Source organism: Prunus mume, linkage group LG6, assembly GCF_029339155.1.
Source record: "Prunus mume cultivar Tortuosa linkage group LG6, ASM2933915v1, whole genome shotgun sequence".
Classification (NCBI taxonomy): Eukaryota; Viridiplantae; Streptophyta; class Magnoliopsida; order Rosales; family Rosaceae; genus Prunus; species Prunus mume.
The window spans coordinates 17,086,341-17,103,760 of record NC_142703.1 but is presented as its reverse complement, the minus strand read 5'-3'; the positions used below and the strand labels follow the sequence as shown (position 1 = coordinate 17,103,760).

The window sequence follows — 17,420 nt, the reverse complement described above, 5'->3', positions numbered from 1 at the left end:
ACTCAGTTTTGCAATACAAATATAAATTATGTATTGGAAAGAAAAAAAATTCACGCCACCACAAGACACGACAAATATAAATTTTCACGATAAGTTGCCCAGAGTATGCCGGTCACTTCTCTATTGAGCCAACTCCAGGCCCAATCTTTGACCAAAAAAATTACTTCAGGCCCAATTAAAATTTCTCCATTGACCCAACCAAAAGCCATTTGGCTCACTTTCTTTTTTCTTTTTCTTTTTTCTTAATTAATGAAAGGCATTTGCTTCACTTTCAAGTCGCGAGCAACGCATTGCCAGATGAGAAGCCATTAAATAACCAAAATCCAAAGCTCTGTTTTTCTCAGATCCATCTCTCTTCCATTTCGATCTCTCATTCCGTTAATTGTACCTCACTGAATTGCGAGCCCAGAGAACGACGTGCCGTTTCAGGACGTAAAGATCCGAGTCCGTGCAAATGGAGTCTCCGCAAGGCGGATCCGACCGAGACAAGTCGAGCTCCTCCTCTTCCCCCATCTCCGTCGTCTCCAATTTCTGGAAAGGTATCTTTCAATTTGGTGATAGCTTTAGTTTATGCTTTCAGTTGAAGCCTTGAGTTGTTGTTTTGCTTGAAGAATATGAGAATGGTAGCATCCACAACTTTTTTCTTCATGTAGCTCTGCAATTTGCTTTTGTATCGTCACGTCTAAATGTTATTGATTGGATTCTATGTTACTAGAAATAGTAGTAACAAACTAGCTTTGATTTATGCTTCATTTGGATCGCACACAATTTGTTCATATTTACAGCAATGATGCCATTAACTAATATTATTGGGCTTTATCGCGTTTTGTGTACAATTATTAAGTATTGGAGTAAAAGTTAACTAAATCACATAATAGTAGTGAGAGTGGAATGAGTTTATTCATAAGAAATTGCAGAAGGGCTTGAAATTTGCATAATGGGAATAAAAAGTATTCATAGATGATGCCTCATGGACTGACCACTGTGACGACCTAGGTTTTGGGTTGCGTAATGAATGAAACAGGAACATCATTCTAAAAAGTATTTAATAATGGCTGATTTTGTTTTTCATTGACAGAATTTGATTTGGAGAAGGAAAAAAGTGTACTGGATGAGCAAGGGCTCAGGATAGCTGAAAATCAAGAAAACAGCCAGAAGAATAGGCGGAAGCTTGCAGAGAGCACTAGAGGTATGCCGTTTTATATTCTCATGATCAGACTAAATGTACTTTGTTTACATTGAAGGGATTTCTCTAATAGTAGTTGGTCTAGTGAGGGAAGAGGACTACCTCTCCCTGGGCCAGCCTGAATTACTTCTTGAAAGTGGAGATCTTGGGTACCTTGTAGAGGCCTTTTTTCTGTGATTTAATTGTTCCATCTCATTTTGCATGATAAAACATATTTGTTAATTTACAAATTGTTTTGCTGACAGATTTCAAGAAAGCTTCCCAGAGGAAAAGCTAAATCTTTTTAACTCTTTACTTAGAGGTTACCAAGAAGAAGTTGATAATCTGACCAAGAGAGCAAAGTTTGGGGAGAATGCTTTTCTTAACATCTATCAAAAACTTTATGAGGCTCCAGATCCTTATCTGGCTCTTGCTTCAAGTGCTGTAAGTGCCAGAATACTTCATTTAGCTTTCCATGGCAGCTAGTTTTTAATATTTTCTTGAAATATCAACCTTGAGTTGGTGCATCCTTTGATCCTTATACATTAATGCGAATGAACTTCAATGATGTTAAGCATTATATGCATGAATTAAATAACTTAGGTGATTCTCTTTGAACCAAAAAAATTGCTCTTTACACTTATGTCTTTGGTAAATTTTGAAATCCAATTTTTCCCTCCAAACAATTGAGGGGAAAAAAACTTTCCCCCTACCTCAGGATATTTCAGTGCTTGGCCAGCTCTATGGCAATTGCAGGGCATCATGGTGGTGGGTTGTTTTTCTATTTAAACTTGATTGAAAGTTAAAAATTGATGATGGGTATGAGTGTAATTTCATCAACAAAAGATTTGGGGATTAAAAGAGCAAGATTTTGGCTTTAAATATAATCCCATAACTCTCAAATGCAAGTGTATGATTACAGTTGTGAATCCAGTTGAAATATCATTCATTTATTAGTGTTGTTTGAGGAAATTTTCAGTGGTTGCTTGTTCATATAAATGAACTGGAAAAGTTCTATGATCAAAATCCTGCATCATTTGTTGACTCCATGTTGTATCTCTTGTGTGTACTCTGCTCTTTAGCTGTGTGCTGTGTCTGTATGTTTCATTAGTAAACTTGTATCTCATCTCCTGCAGGAGCAAGATCTGAAATTGTCTGAATTAGAATCTGAGAATAGGAAAATGAAAGTAGAGCTTGAAGAATTCAGGACAGAAGCAACTCATTTAAAGAATCAACAGGCAACAATAAGAAGACTTGAAGAGCGCAACCGTCAGTTAGAGCAACAGGTGGGCTATGTTTAATATTAATTTTCTAAATTAAAAAACACCACTATATCTTTTGAGGTGGTTTGAAACTTTCAATTTCTCAATATGGCAACTGAATTTTTTTATTGGTAATGCAAAGTATTTACTAATAGCATCACTCCATCTCAAGTTAGACAAATGAATTGGGTTGATAAATGGTTTCTTCCAGGCTCTCTCTTTGGTGAGGTATCTCTTAGTTAAAGGTGGATGTAAAATTGTAATCATGTAAACAGTTTTTTTAAATGCAAATGATCATTACCTTCATTTATCATGCCATGTGCTCTTGTAGTTAGTTCTTTCCAATTTTTTTTTTTTTTTTTTATGAATATCATTATGTTACTTTGTTATAATAATTAAAATGTAATTGTAGGAGTATTTGGCCATATTGGAAATTTAGAGCAGAACAAATATACACTCTTTAATCAGTGGTCATATCTCTTTGTAATGAGTGAACTTTCTCATATGCTGTCAGATGGAGGATAAAGTTAAAGAAATTGTGGAGATCAAGCAACGCAGTTTTGCAGAAGAGAACCAGAAAATGCTTGAGGTCCTAAAAGAAAGGTAACAATTCCTGTCTTATAGCCAGATTTATTTGAATGATGTCAGGGAAATTCTACATGATATCTCTGAATGGTTTTGTTTTGTGTCTTTTGATGTCTTATTGAAACTTCACTTTATACAGAGAGCAATTGTTGCAAGATCAATTACGACAAGCTAAAGACAGTGTTTTCAATATGCAGAAATTACATGAGCTTGCTCAAAGTCAATTGTTCGAGCTTCGTGCTCAATCTGGTGAGTGCCAAATTTCCTGATTTCTTCTCTAGAACATCTTTAATACATTCGCAAGATCCTCTGATATCATATTTTAGAAGTCATCTATCTCTCAAGCAAATATGATAAATTTTATTGAAGCACATCATGTTTTGTCTACTGATTTCAGATGAAGAGAGGGCAACCAAGCAATCTGAGGTCAATCTTCTGATGGATGAAGTTGAACGGGCCCAGACACGGCTTCTTAGTCTTGAGAGGGAGAAGGTGTGTGCGAAACCCAAAAGTTTTTATGTTACAAGATGAGTTGTTCATAATCCACTTTCAACATTCATTGTACATTCTTTATTTATAGCTGTTGCATTGTAGTTTCATACTCATTTATGCAAATAGATCATACGTTGTGAATTTTCATTGTTTGTTAAGGTCCAGGCTGCCACAATCATTGTTTATTCAATTTCTTGATTTTGCTTCTTGCAGTAAATGGTTCTTCATTGTTGAAGCCCCATTTTTCATTGAACATTTTGCAGGGACTTCTGCGCTCCAAATTAGACACAGCAAATGAAGACACTGAAAATAAGAACAGGTGAGGTACTTCAGAGTCTTATGTGTACTTCTATTTCCCCGGAGACTATGGTTTCAATTTATTTTCGTTGTCTTTCAGATGATAGTTATTTTATTCCATGAACAACGAAAATACAAAGGCCCTGCCTTAGAAATTTGGAATTTTTAATCTTAAAAATACATAATGTTTGTTATTTTATTGCAAAGATTCCATGAATTCTATTCTATGTCAAATATATTGCTGCTCTAACAAACTAAGCATAGTATTCGTAGAATTAAGAACTTATTAAAAGAAAAAAAAACAAATAGAAAAGAACTTCTTCCAATATTCTAGTGATGGAAGTAACTGATTGAATGAGTCTCTGCTATATTCTCTCGTTCATTCTTTGTATGCATCAATCCTTTACCACAAGTATGTTAGTCGCAAATTGCAATCCACTAGTCCAGTGGATAGTATATACTTGAAAATTTTAGAAGAGAAACTTATCAGCCATCTGTATAGGAAAAGTTTAGATGAATGTTTGTGATCTTCACTTGGGTAACCTCCCTTCATCCTTGAGCTTGTCGGATGTTAAAGTTTAATGAGAGGGTGTCGTCTTGAATTGCTTTATTAGAACAGCCCTTGGTACCAGTTAGGGTGGACTTATATTCTAGTAACATGTTTCGTGACTTTTTGGCATCCTATTGCCATAGTGTCGGATTTTGGGTTTTTACCCTGCTCTATAAGTGGGATTATAGATATTTGATGTATCTATAGTATTCTGTTCCTCCATTGAGATTAAGCTTTTGTATAGATTGGTTCTTTTGTCTTTGGGTTATCTTTTTATATCTTAAGTTTATTGCTGTGCTACAGTGATACTTCAGATTCAAATAGCATCCTTGAGAATTCTTTAATTGCCAAAGAGAAGATCATCGCCGAACTCAACATGGAACTGCACAATATTGAAACAACATTATCAAATGAAAGAGAGGAACACCTGAACGAGATCAAGAAGTTGAACGCATTGCTCATTGAAAAGGTATACTAATTTTATTGCTTCACCTCACTGAAAGATCCTAGTCTTGCTTTGTAGTTCTATGATGCTCCAGAAACTGAAGTCATGCAGTCGCCACCTTCTCATCTGATGACCTGTGTTATATAATTGAGCTCCCAGCTCCTCTTCTGTACCACAGTTTATTTTAATGTCTTCTCTTTTCCTCTAATTCATGCCTTTTAATTAAGGAAGCTGCTCTCGAGGAGATGAAGAAAGAGCTTCAGGGCAGGCCAACAACAAAACTGGTTGATGATTTGCGTAAAAAGGTGAAAATTTTGCAGGTAATGCCATCTTTCTCTACATTCTTTATCTCAGAAGTTGCCTGTTATAAATTTAGCTTCAGTTTCATGAGTGTTATTGAAAGTTTTTTTTAGTTCTTTTATTGTTTAGTTTTTTTTCTTGTACTTGTTTTCTTTTCTGTTTGGAGAAATTAGAAGGACATAGTTGGTAGGAAACTAATTACTATTTCTTATTGTCAAATTGCATTCACTTTGCATGATGACTGGAATAAATTCACTACGATGTACCGTCACTGTTACTGTTTCAAGTATGTTGTCTATCAGTCTACAATGGGAATCCATGTATGGGACTCCTGTGAAAATAGGCCGGAATGATTGGGGTCATGTTGGTAAATTGAAATGGTAATTGGCATTACTGAGTACACTAATACTTTAGTCCAACCATGATGTATAAGATATGTATTTTACTTGAATAAATCAAGTTCTCTATCAATGATTATTTTAAATGCTTACATCAGTGGTCTATATATATATATATATATATATATATTTTCTGCTTTGTTCTTGTCCATCTTAATTTTATTCTCTTCTATTTATCTCCGGGTTTGTATTGTTTATTTGTTCTCACTTATCTTCTTTTCTTCCATAGAATTCCTTGTTATTTTGAAGCATTGTTCTTATTTTCCTGGTACCCCAACAGTGTTCTGTTAATCTCTCTTTAACTTCACATTATTATATTTGTAGGCTGTGGGTTATAATTCCATTGAGGCTGAAGATTGGGAAGTAGCCACAAGCGGGGAAGAGATGAGCAAAATGGAGTCTCTTCTTCTTGATAAAAACCGGAAAATGGAGCATGAAGTCACACAGTTGAAAGTATGAAGACATGCATGCACATGCAGACGCATTTGATTGGATTACTGTCTAGCTCTTGTCAGATATTGATACGTATTCTATTACTAATCTGTCATTTTGTCTGATGTATATTTTATTGTGCTGCTTTCAGGTCAAACTTTCGGAGAAAGCATCGTTGCTGGAAAAAGCTGATAGCAAGACAGCAGAACTTACAGTAAAGGTTAATGAACAACAAAAGTTAATCCAAAAGTTGGAGGATGACATACTGAAGGTGGGGATCAATGGCTCATTGGGGGTCTGAATGAGTGTGTTACTTTTGGCTTCCATGATATGAACTATATAAAGTATATGGATATATTTGACTTTTTTTTTTTTTTTTCCAGTTACAATTTTGACAAATGGAGTTACTTTAGATTTTATAAATATGTAATGAGTTAGGTATTGGCATAAACGCATTCAAACTCTCATGCACATATGTGCAACCATCATATGATGCATAACTATGTATGCTAGTTGCCCCCACGATTCCCTAAATTTTTACTTTTCCCTTTCTAATGCAGGGCTATAGTTCCAAGGATAAGAAAGGAAGCCTATTTGATGACTGGGATCTTTCAGAGGCTAGGAGCACTGAGGTGTCTGAGGTACCCCTCATCTGTCTCCCTGCCTCCCCTCTACATATCTCCGTTTCTCTAATTTTTGACAAATATTTTTCTCCACATAAAAGTCCATCAGTCTTAAGGTCAATAATTTCGAAAATATACTTCTTTGCTGCAATAATGTATGCATTCTCTTTCCTTCCTGGCTGCTTTGTTAGTATTAGTCCTCAATCAAAGATTTTTATTCCTGGGAGATATCATGATGTTAAGGTGTAAGAAAGTTTGAAATCACCTAGTTAATTGTATTGTTATTGGGTAGTCCTCATTGAAGCATATCATGCATTCTTAGCAAAATATATCAAGTTTTGTCTTTTTGGTTTTTGAAAATTCGAGAGTATGTCCAACGCATGCTGATGCCTGTGGATCACTTCAGCAACCTGTGCAGTAAGTTTTGGCAGGTTTTAGACTGCATGCCAGTGCTTTGGTATATTCAGTTAATAACTTTGGTGATGATTGTCAAATTTGTTCACAATTATTATATCACTGGTACCCAGCCTATTTGGTTTCGAGCCTTTTGACAATTTAATCGTCAAAATATGTAACATATTTTTGATTAATATACTTGTGAACTTTCTGTGCTAATTGCTAATTTGTAGTTAAGTGATAGATCTTGACATGTACTATAAATTCCATATTACTCGCTTTGGTTAAGTAATCATTTGGTTTCACATTAATTTATCTTATTCTAGATCTAATAGCCTTTCTGAATCAGAATGCAGATCAAAAGCACGTTTCCTCGGACCAAGATCAAAGCTCAATGCTTAAGGTTATCTGTAACCAGCGAGATCGATTCAGGACACGCTTGAGAGAGACAGAAGAAGTATGTTGTTTACTTTCAAACATCCATAATTGCTTTAGTTTTTTAATCTGCCATATCATATGGCTAGATTACTGGTCCAATCATTTGACTGTGCTGACTGATTTTGTTGTATTAGGAAATAAGGCAGTTGAAGGAAAGGATAGGAGCGTTAACAGCAGAACTGGAAAAGACAAAAGCTGATAATGTTAAACTCTATGGAAAGATTCGTTATGTTCAGGATTACAGTCTTGAAAAAGTAGTTTCTAGAGGATCAAAAAAGGTACTCTACATATGTTGCTATTTTCATCCCATTATGTGCTTTTAGTACCTTTTTCACTTTTTTGGTCAGAGTGCTTTTAGCTCCTTAATATATTCTGTTCCTTTTTGTGGTAATTTCAGCCTGCAGAGGATCTTGAAAGTGGTTTCTCCTCAGATGTTGAATCCAAATACAAGAAGATATATGAGGATGACATAAATCCTTTTGCAGCCTTCTCGAAAAAGGTTGCTAATTTTTACTTTTTGGTGAAATTATACGTTTGTTATCAAAGATGCTTTCATCCTGGAATTTATTCTTTTTTACTTTCCTTTATTTGTTAGATATCATATATTAAACTTAATTTACTCGTAACAGGAAAGGGATCAGAGGTACAAGGAGTTGGGTTTCAGGGATAGAATTACACTTAGCAGCGGACGTTTTCTTCTTGGCAACAAGTAAGATCGCATTATGTTATTCTCAATTACTCGGAATGTGCCTCATAAAAATAATTTATATTGGAAAGGGGGTGTGTCCAAACCATTTTTGGGTGCTAATAAAATAACTGTTCAAAGTGTTTTTCGTCTCTAAATACAAACATATTTCAAGTTAATTTACTGAGGAGAATTATCATGCAGGTATGCTCGGACTTTCGCATTTTTCTACACTATTGGGTTGCATATACTGGTGTTCACCTGTCTCTACCGAATGTCAGCTCTGAGCTATCTTAGGTATTGAACTATCCGTTGATTTTGTAGCAGTTTTTATGGTTAGCTTTCTCACCCCTTGAATTATTTATTATTTTTTTATTTTTATTTTTTTTGCAGCAATGGTCAGGAGGATGTAATTATTGGCGATAAACAACTGAACCTCCCACATGCGCTCTAGAATTACATGACAAAATATGTATATAAACCGACCAAAAATTTACCAAACATTATGGTATTCTTTATGTTTCCTCCAGATTTGATTATAACGATATTGGGATTTTCGTTTAATTTATTTTTTTGGGGGGTACCGTGAGAGATATACTGGAAAATTTTCATCCCAATACGTAATTTATTGAAAACATTTATCATGTGACCAAAAGTAGTAACTTATCTGTAACCTACGGTAGTTGCAATTGGTAAAAACGTGCCACGAGTTTAGGTCACAAACTATAGACTAACAATATTTAAAGCTAATAAAGAGAATGAACCCTGAAACGCCTTTTTGAAATCCTACTTGGTGTAGGAAATCCTAGCCCGTGTCAAAAAGGGTTTCAGTTAATAAGCCTGTTTGAAATCCTACTTGGTTTAGGAAACCCTATTCCGTGTCAAAAACGGTTTCGGTAAGTTGCCTGTATAAAGCCTGCTTGAAATCCTATTTGGTTTTTAGGAAATCCTACTTGGTTTGAAATCCTACTTGGTTTAGGAAATCCTCTATGTCAGTCAGTTGCCTATATAAATATTATAAAGTCCTCTCCAAGAAAATGTGTGAAGCATACAGTTTTGGCTGGCCATCCTTAAACGTGTGGTTTTTTGCGTGCATATTCCAATAAAAACTTCACTAGCTAGTTCTGCCAGAACAGGTTTCCAGAAACCTAAACACTAATCCCATCGGTGGTTAACTTCAATCGGATTGGAGATGGGGAAACAGTTCAGGAAGAAGGTTTTGAGTCGAGAAGATGATGAAGATGAGACTGCACAAAACAGAAGAGAGAAAGAGAGAGGGGTTAAACGACAACCAACTTCCCCACATGATGAAGAAAATGATGATGATGGTGGTTCAGAGTCTGAACAAGAGAGATTGCGTGATCAAAGAGAGAGGGAGCAATTGGACCGTAATATAAGGGAGCGGGACGCAGCAGCAACGCGAAAGCTATCAGAGCAAAAGCAGGCTTTTACCACTCGGAGAAGCAATATTGTTGTCGACGTTGAAACTTTAAGAAAAGTTTCAAGACAAGAATATTTAAAGAAAAGAGAGGCAAATAAATTAAAGGAGCTTGGAGAATCTATAGAAGATGGGGAGTACTTGTATAAAGGCGTTAAGCTTACTGAAGCGGAATACAATCGATTAAGTTACGAGAAGAAAATATATGAGCTTGCGACGAAGCATGAGGCTGCTACTCATCATGATCATGATCATGATAGGTACTACAGGATTCCGGAACCCTATGACGATCATGAGGGCGGTGTTAATCAGGAGAAGCGATTCTCGGTGGCTTTACAACGTTGCTGGGATGATGACCTGAATGGCCGGGATAAAAAATCGAACCCTTTTGCAGAACAGAAAGCTTGGGAGGATCAGCAAATTGGGAAGGCAACATTGAAGTTTGGTTCGAAAAACAAAAGGCGAAAATGTGATGAGGAGTATGATTTTGTATTTGAAGACCAGATTGAATTTGTCAAGGCGTCAGTACTACTGGAGGGTGATCAGATGATTGCTAACGGTAATGTTGATGTCGGGAAAGGGCAACCATCCCATCAGTTGGATAAGCTGCGGGAGGAGAGGAAAACATTACCTATCTACTCATTTCGTGAGAGGTTGCTCCAAGATGTTGAAAAAAATCAGGTTCTTATTATTGTTGGCGAAACTGGATCTGGAAAAACTACACAGATACCTCAATATCTACACGAGGCCGGGTACACGAAGGGAGGAAAGAAGATCGGGTGCACACAACCACGGCGAATTGCTGCTATGAGCGTTGCTGCCAGGGTTTCTCAAGAGATGGGTGTCAAGCTTGGGCATGACGTCGGTTATTCCATCCGTTTCGAGGATTGCACCTCGGAGAAGACTGTTCTGAAATACATGACAGATGGAATGCTGCTGCGAGAATTCCTTGTTGAGCCAGATTTGGCAAGCTACAGTGTGGTGATGGTGGACGAGGCTCACGAGAGAACACTGTCAACGGATGTTTTGTTAGGATTGCTCAAGGACATTGCACGATACAGACCTGATCTTAAACTGATCATTTCAAGTGCTACTCTCGATGCTGAGACGTTCAGTGACTTCTTTGATTCCGCCAAGATTTTAAGAATCCCTGGGAGACGGTATCCGGTTGATATACACTACATGGAAGCACCGCAGGCTGATTACCTAGATGCAGCAATTGTGGCTGCACTTCAAGTACACGTGACACAACCGCCTGGGGACATATTGGTTTTTCTCACTGGTCAGGAAGAAATCGAAACCGCGGAGGAGATATTAAAACACAGGACAAGGGGGTTAGGGACGAAAATTAGTGAGCTTATAATCTGTCCCATATATGCAAACCTGCCTACGGAGCTGCAGGCTAAAATCTTTGAGCCCGCACCGGAAGGGGCTAGAAAAGTTGTCCTTGCTACAAATATTGCAGAGACCTCTCTAACTATTGATGGGATCAAATATGTCATTGACCCCGGCTTCAGCAAGATGAAATCTTATAATCCGAGGAGTGGGATGGAGTCACTGCAAGTCACCCCGATCTCAAAGGCATCCTCCATGCAAAGGGCAGGTCGGGCTGGTCGAACAGGCCACGGGAAGTGCTTCCGGTTATACACTAGTTACAACTATGACAGTGATTTAGATGATACCACAGTTCCGGAAGTGCAGCGGACTAACCTCGCCAATGTTGTTCTCACGCTCAAGAGCCTCGGCATTCATGACTTGGTGAATTTCGAGTTCATGGACCCTCCACCTTGTGAAGCATTACTAAAAGCCCTGGAATTGTTGTTTGCACTCGGTGCATTAAACAAAGTAGGGGAGCTAACTAAAGTTGGTAGACGGATGGCGGAGTTCCCTGTTGATCCAATGCTATCTAAAATGATCGTTGCCTCGGACAAGTACAAGTGCTCAGATGAGGTAATCTCCATTGCTGCCATGCTTTCCACCGGTAGTTCAATCTTCTATCGTCCAAAAGACAAACAAGTACATGCTGACACTGCAAGGTTGAGGTTTCACAGTGGGAATGTGGGAGATCACATTGCATTGCTTAAGGTTTACAATGCATGGAAAGAGGCAAATTACTCGACGCAATGGTGTTACGAAAACTATATACAAGTTAGGAGCATGAAAAGAGCAAGAGACATCCGTGATCAACTCGAGCGCCTCTTGGAGAGGGTTGAGATCAAGCTCAGTAGCTCAAATGATTTAGAGGCTATAAAGAAGGCCGTTACATCAGGATTCTTCCCTCATTGTGCAAGGCTGCAGAAGAATGGGTCTTATAGAACAATCAAACATCCGCACACTGCCCATATACACCCCAGCTCAGGGATTATGGCATTGGAACATCATGTGCTTCCTAGATGTGTTTTGTACCATGAACTGGTACTGACTACCAAGGAATATATGAGGCAGGTCACAGAGATAAAGCCGGAATGGTTGGTTGAAATAGCTCCACATTATTACCAGTTGAACGGCGTCGTTGAGGAGGATTACTCAACTTCAAAGAAGATGCCTCGTGGAAAAGGGCGTACAAGCACTTCAAAGCAAATTCCTAGTCTTGTTGATTACAGCATATGTGTATGATTAGGCATATGAGTTTTTTCTGAAATTATTTTTATATATGTACATCTCCATTTAATTTTGCATGAGTGAGAATACATAATTCTGTTGTGTCTTTGTGCAGCATGGAGAATGCCATCCATTAGATAAGATAAGTCTGAGGATTATGATCAACACTAAATTCACTAAAAAAATAAGGGAGATTCACTATTATACCCAATATGAGGGCCCAAATTATAAAAATACTTCATATGAAATGAACTTTATAAACACACCCAAAGCTCATTTACAACATAACAAAGATGCTTTAACTTCTTATAAATTACAAAACTATCATAAATTTCTTAAAACAAGCACAACTCTCAAAATCTCATAAAAATACCCAAAATACTCAATATGGCATTAAAATAATTTAATAATCAATATTAAATTCAATAATGCCACATGTCATTTTTTGGGTTTTTTTTGGGCTTGTTTATAGAAATTCAATGGTGTATGGTTTATCTATAATATTAGTGCTAAGAATGTGTATATCACTAAATATCTCAAAAAATAAACATGGAAAATCAAACCTTGCAGATAGGAAATTCCCAAATTGCACTTCCCAGCTAGGTCTCCTAGGTCTGTAGCGTCCACCATAGCCATGGGACCAATCCGGAGTGGCCTGTTGATTGCTTCGGTTACTTCTTGGGCTTCAGCTTAGGTTACGCAGCCCAGTGTTTGGAAAACTTAATTCCAAGGTGGCCCACTTAGCCAGCCACCAAGCCAAAAAATTTCTCTCTTGAGGAACTATATTTTAATGCAATAAATGAGGACACAAAATTTAGCCGTTAGATCCATAAAGACTGTTGAGATCAAATTTCCCCCCTAACTTACAATAGAGTCGATGAAACCCAAACCCAAAATTAATACCCAGCAAAACACCCAAGAGGTTGAAGTTTGAACACAAAAACCCATAGTGCTAAGAAACATAGCTAAATTGGTTTGGAATTCGGCTTAATGACAGTTGAAGGTAACTTTGTTCCCTAAACCCTGAAAAATTAGTTAGTTTGAGTGGAAGGGGAGAAGCCGTGCCGTATTCCTTAGAGTAAAACCGTGATTCTTCCATTTCGAAAGTGATAGGTGTGAATATGTGTTTCATCGGGATTTGTCAAGCTTTGGGTTGAAGACAACCCGACTACAACTTAAGTTTCTTTTTTAATCCAGTCGTCCAATTTTATCCAACGGTTGCGATATGTCTTCATTTAAGTTCCTCAATTAAGATTTCTCAAGAGAGACAAGCTCCACAAAGCCATCCTACTACTTTGTAATTGATTTTTTTTTTTTTTTTTAAGTTCCGGTCCGATTTCTGGTTAACCCGATTTGTTTCAACAAGAGAGTCCACTATTCTAGATGGAACCTCTCCTTTTTGTTTTTGGTTTTCTTGAAAATAAAGGGAAAAACAATTTTTGAAATTGATCTGGTGAAAGGTAAGGCTTGCAAAGAAAGTAATCTTGTTTCCTAATTTCATAGTTGTGGTCCCTACAACTCTATTATACCAAAACTTGTTCAAAATTCGGATCCTAAAATGGCATGGTTCGCATATATGCAAGCAGCAGAATATACTTACAGAGCATGTGCTGTAATTGACCGGCGAGAAAAAAAAAAAGCAAGAGTAGGTGGATGTAGTGTAGACATGGAAATGATAGGATGCATGTGACTGAACAAAAGCATGGCATTCCATTTATGACAATCTTGGACTCTCTCTCTCCCCTCTTTCTTTTTCCTTTTTGGGGTTTGTTTTTTGTTGCATGCGCTCCATTTCCTCTAGCTTGAGTGAGGAAGATAGATAGAATTAGTCGTCGGCTGTTTTTTTTGGGATGATCTATTCCTTCTCTCTACACATAATTCCTTAAAAACACAAAAAAGTTTTGTGGATTCTGGTCCTTCACGTGACACTATTACATATCACATGCGCTTTAACTTTGCGTCTTTACTTTCCTAATTATTTAAGGTATTAAATATTCTTTTTTCCTTCCCTTAGCACTCTTAATCAGTAAAACTTATGGTAAATTAATATAAAATGCAAAGGATCCTAGGGATGCTTTAGTTTGTACCCTTGTTAATAATTAACATATGCAGGTGGGATGTGAGTATTTTGCAAAATTTAAACATGCTCAACTACGAGGTTGTGTGATTATTAGCCAGCCACAAAGCCATCGTATTAGCTACTGATCATTCCATGGCAACCTCTGGCCTTATGTTATATTGGATATGTTTGTTTATATATTATGTAGGGAAACGTAACGATATCTGATGTGGTGAAGAGGGGCTGCCTCCTTTGTAATACTAGTTGATGGACATTGCTATTTTCTTTCTTCAAAGGTTCTCCTAAAATGGCATGGTTCTATGTTGAATAAATATCAAACAGCAACGAAATGGGTGGTGAGACATGGAAATAATTTTTTGGATGAAAGTCATCCTAAATATAGTTCGCATGTATCGTGTCTGAAATTTTTTACGCATCCAAATGTGCGACTGATGCTGACATTTTCTCTTAATATATAAAGAGTCAAACAATGGAATACACAAGTTATTAATGGTTTAAATTGTCTGTCAAATGATCTTAGTAAAACTCAGGATATAAGCATGGCCATCTTCTTTTTTAGTATTACATGCAAGTACAGTAGGACCCCTCAGCACCACTATAAAACTAGCACACTTGACTTGACTTGACTTGAGTATCATTTCTCCATTCGACCAAAAAAAAAACCGAAAAAGAGTATCATTTCTGCACGATTAACCTTTCAGCCATGGCTTCCTCCACCATCGCTGGCTTCCTCTTCCCTACCTCCTCCTTCCCACCAAACCAGCCCCAAAAATGTTCACTGCCCAGAAACCTCAAGCAATACCATACCGGCAGAGTGCGGTGCAAAGCAACTGACGATGATCACGGTCTCAACAGGAGGAACATGCTGGTTCCTCTAGGAGCCGGAGTTCTATACGGCGCGGCGGGTTTAACCAACCCCTTTGCTTTTGCCTTGCCCGTAGGCCCGGACTTGACCACGTGCGGCCCATCTGAGAAGCCCGACGGATCCACCATTGAATGCTGCCCACCCACCACCACATCCATTCTCGATTTCAAATTGCCCGACCCGGGCCCACTCCGAACCAGGCTTGCCGCCCAAGATCTCGCGAAAGACCCTATTTACTTGGCCAAGTACAAAAAGGCGATCGAGCTCATGCGGGCTCTACCCCACGATGATCCCCGCAGCCTGGCTCAACAGGCCGAGGTTCACTGCTCATATTGCAATAACGGGTACCCGCAAGTCGGCTATCCGAATCTGAAGATGCAAGTTCATTCATGTTGGCTTTTCTTTCCGTTCCACCGCTGGTACCTCTACTTCTACGAGAAGATCATGGGGGAGCTCATCGGGGACCCCACCTTCGCTCTCCCCTTTTGGAACTGGGACGCGCCAGCTGGCATGTGCATTCCGGAGATTTTCACCGACCCCACTTCCTCCCTCTACGATCAGTACCGAAACGCAAAGCATCAGCCCCCGAAGCTCCTAGATCTAAATTTCAGTGGGACAGACGATGAGGTTGACGACGCCACCCGAATCAAGGAGAATCTGACCACCATGTACCAGCAGATGGTGTCCAAGGCTAAGTCGCACCGGCTCTTCTACGGCACCCCGTACAGCGCCGGCGACCACCTGATCCCCGGAGAGGGAAATCTCGAGCTTATCCCGCATGACAATATCCATTTCTGGACTGGTGACCCGAAGCAGGCCCACCGAGAGGATATGGGCACTTTTTACTCGGCAGGGCGGGATCCTCTGTTTTACGCCCACCATTCAAACGTGGACCGCATGTGGTCCATTTATAAATCAAAACTGGGCGGTACGGATATAGAGAAAACTGACTGGTTGGACACTGAGTTCTTCTTCAAACAAGAGAAAGCCGACGGTTTCCTTTGCTGATCTGACGACGAAGTTCTCGTTGACCGACACGATTAGCGTTGAGGTGAAGAGGCCGTCGAGGACGAAGCGGACAATGGCGGAGAAGGCGGCGCAGGATGAGGTGCTGGTGATCAAAGGGATAGAGTTTGCCGGGAACGAGACGGTGAAGTTCGACGTGTATGTGAATGATGATGCTGAGTCGCTGGCCGGGAAGGACAAGTCAGAGTTTGTGGGGAGTTTCATCGACTTGCCTCATAAGGAGAAGAAGGATATAAAGAAGAACCTGATGTTGAGCATAACGCAGCTGTTGGAGGAATTGGATGCTGAAACGGACAGTAGCGTGGTGGTGACTTTGGTGCCGGAAAGTTGGGAAGGGGACTTATTAATCACCATTGGTGGCTTCAGCATTGAGATCCACGTAACTTATTAATACCACCTATATATTATATATCATGTTTAAATTTCATGATGTATATTAATTAAGTAGTTAATTAACATATTAGAGCAGTAATTAAGTTAGTAATCTATTATATAGCCCTAGGGGGCATAATTGCTATATATATATATATATATATATTCTGCAACACAAATATGCCAATTGTGTAAATTATTTGCGACTCAATCAACAACAAATGTGTTTTGGAAAAAAAAAACAATAAATATATTTGACACTAACATTGATCCCAATTAAGTATTTTGATCCCAATTAAGTTCCATATAAATCGAAATCGAGAGCAGGGTTGTTCTCATCTTTATATTTAATTAGCACATTTTATTTGTCGTCAACTATAATGATATGCCATTCTCAGGTCGAACTTGGAGTCACGACTCCGTATAGGGACATAAATTTTTTGTTCATATCTAGTCGCAAAAAGCTTATGGGTCAAGAGATTTAAACCACCGGTTAATTTTTTTTTAAGCATCTTTTGAAAGCTGCCTTCTCCCTGCTTTGAAAAAACAGCAGTCACTGATTGCAATTTTAAAAAAAATGTGCTACTAAACGAACCATAATATTAACTGAGTATACCTTACTGCCAAACTACTTATTGAATTACTAATTTACCATAGCATAAAATGACAAAAAACAAATTTAAGGTGTCACTACTACAAAAAGTGAAAAGACGACCAGAAAAAGACGACGGTAGAAGAAAAAACTGTCATCGTATTTTAAAAAATGACGATAACAAAAAACCGTCGTGGATAAGTGACTTAAACAACTAAAAAACGGAGGTACTGTTAAATTTTTTTTTTAACGATGCACACAAATAAAAAGCGTCGTCTTATTAAAAGGTTTTCTTGAGTTAAAATCAACAAAAAACAACGACAGCAGGTATGACAAGCATCATCTTTTAAAAATCAAGTGTCCTTTTTTTGGTAAAGG

At 38.2% G+C, this 17,420-nt stretch overlaps 1 protein-coding gene and 2 pseudogenes across 1 annotated transcript; all 3 read left to right on the top strand.

Moving 5' to 3' along the window:
- Positions 1 to 251: 251 nt before the first annotated feature.
- On the top strand, positions 252 to 8,632 carry LOC103335541 (protein CASP). The gene is made up of 19 exons (XM_008238556.2): positions 252 to 539; positions 1,079 to 1,189; positions 1,432 to 1,609; positions 2,302 to 2,451; positions 2,942 to 3,030; positions 3,152 to 3,261; positions 3,410 to 3,504; positions 3,768 to 3,823; positions 4,655 to 4,820; positions 5,024 to 5,116; positions 5,819 to 5,947; positions 6,078 to 6,197; positions 6,487 to 6,567; positions 7,295 to 7,402; positions 7,518 to 7,661; positions 7,781 to 7,882; positions 8,013 to 8,092; positions 8,273 to 8,365; positions 8,462 to 8,632. Exons 4-19 carry the CDS (start codon positions 2,347 to 2,349, stop codon positions 8,520 to 8,522), a joined length of 1,632 nt encoding a protein of 543 aa, XP_008236778.2. The 5' UTR covers positions 252 to 539; positions 1,079 to 1,189; positions 1,432 to 1,609; positions 2,302 to 2,346; the 3' UTR covers positions 8,523 to 8,632.
- A 115-nt stretch (positions 8,633 to 8,747) lies between these two features.
- On the top strand, positions 8,748 to 12,149 carry LOC103335563 (pre-mRNA-splicing factor ATP-dependent RNA helicase DEAH1 pseudogene; annotated as a pseudogene).
- A 2,702-nt stretch (positions 12,150 to 14,851) lies between these two features.
- Positions 14,852 to 16,469, top strand: LOC103335562 (polyphenol oxidase latent form, chloroplastic-like; annotated as a pseudogene).
- Positions 16,470 to 17,420: the final 951 nt, after the last annotated feature.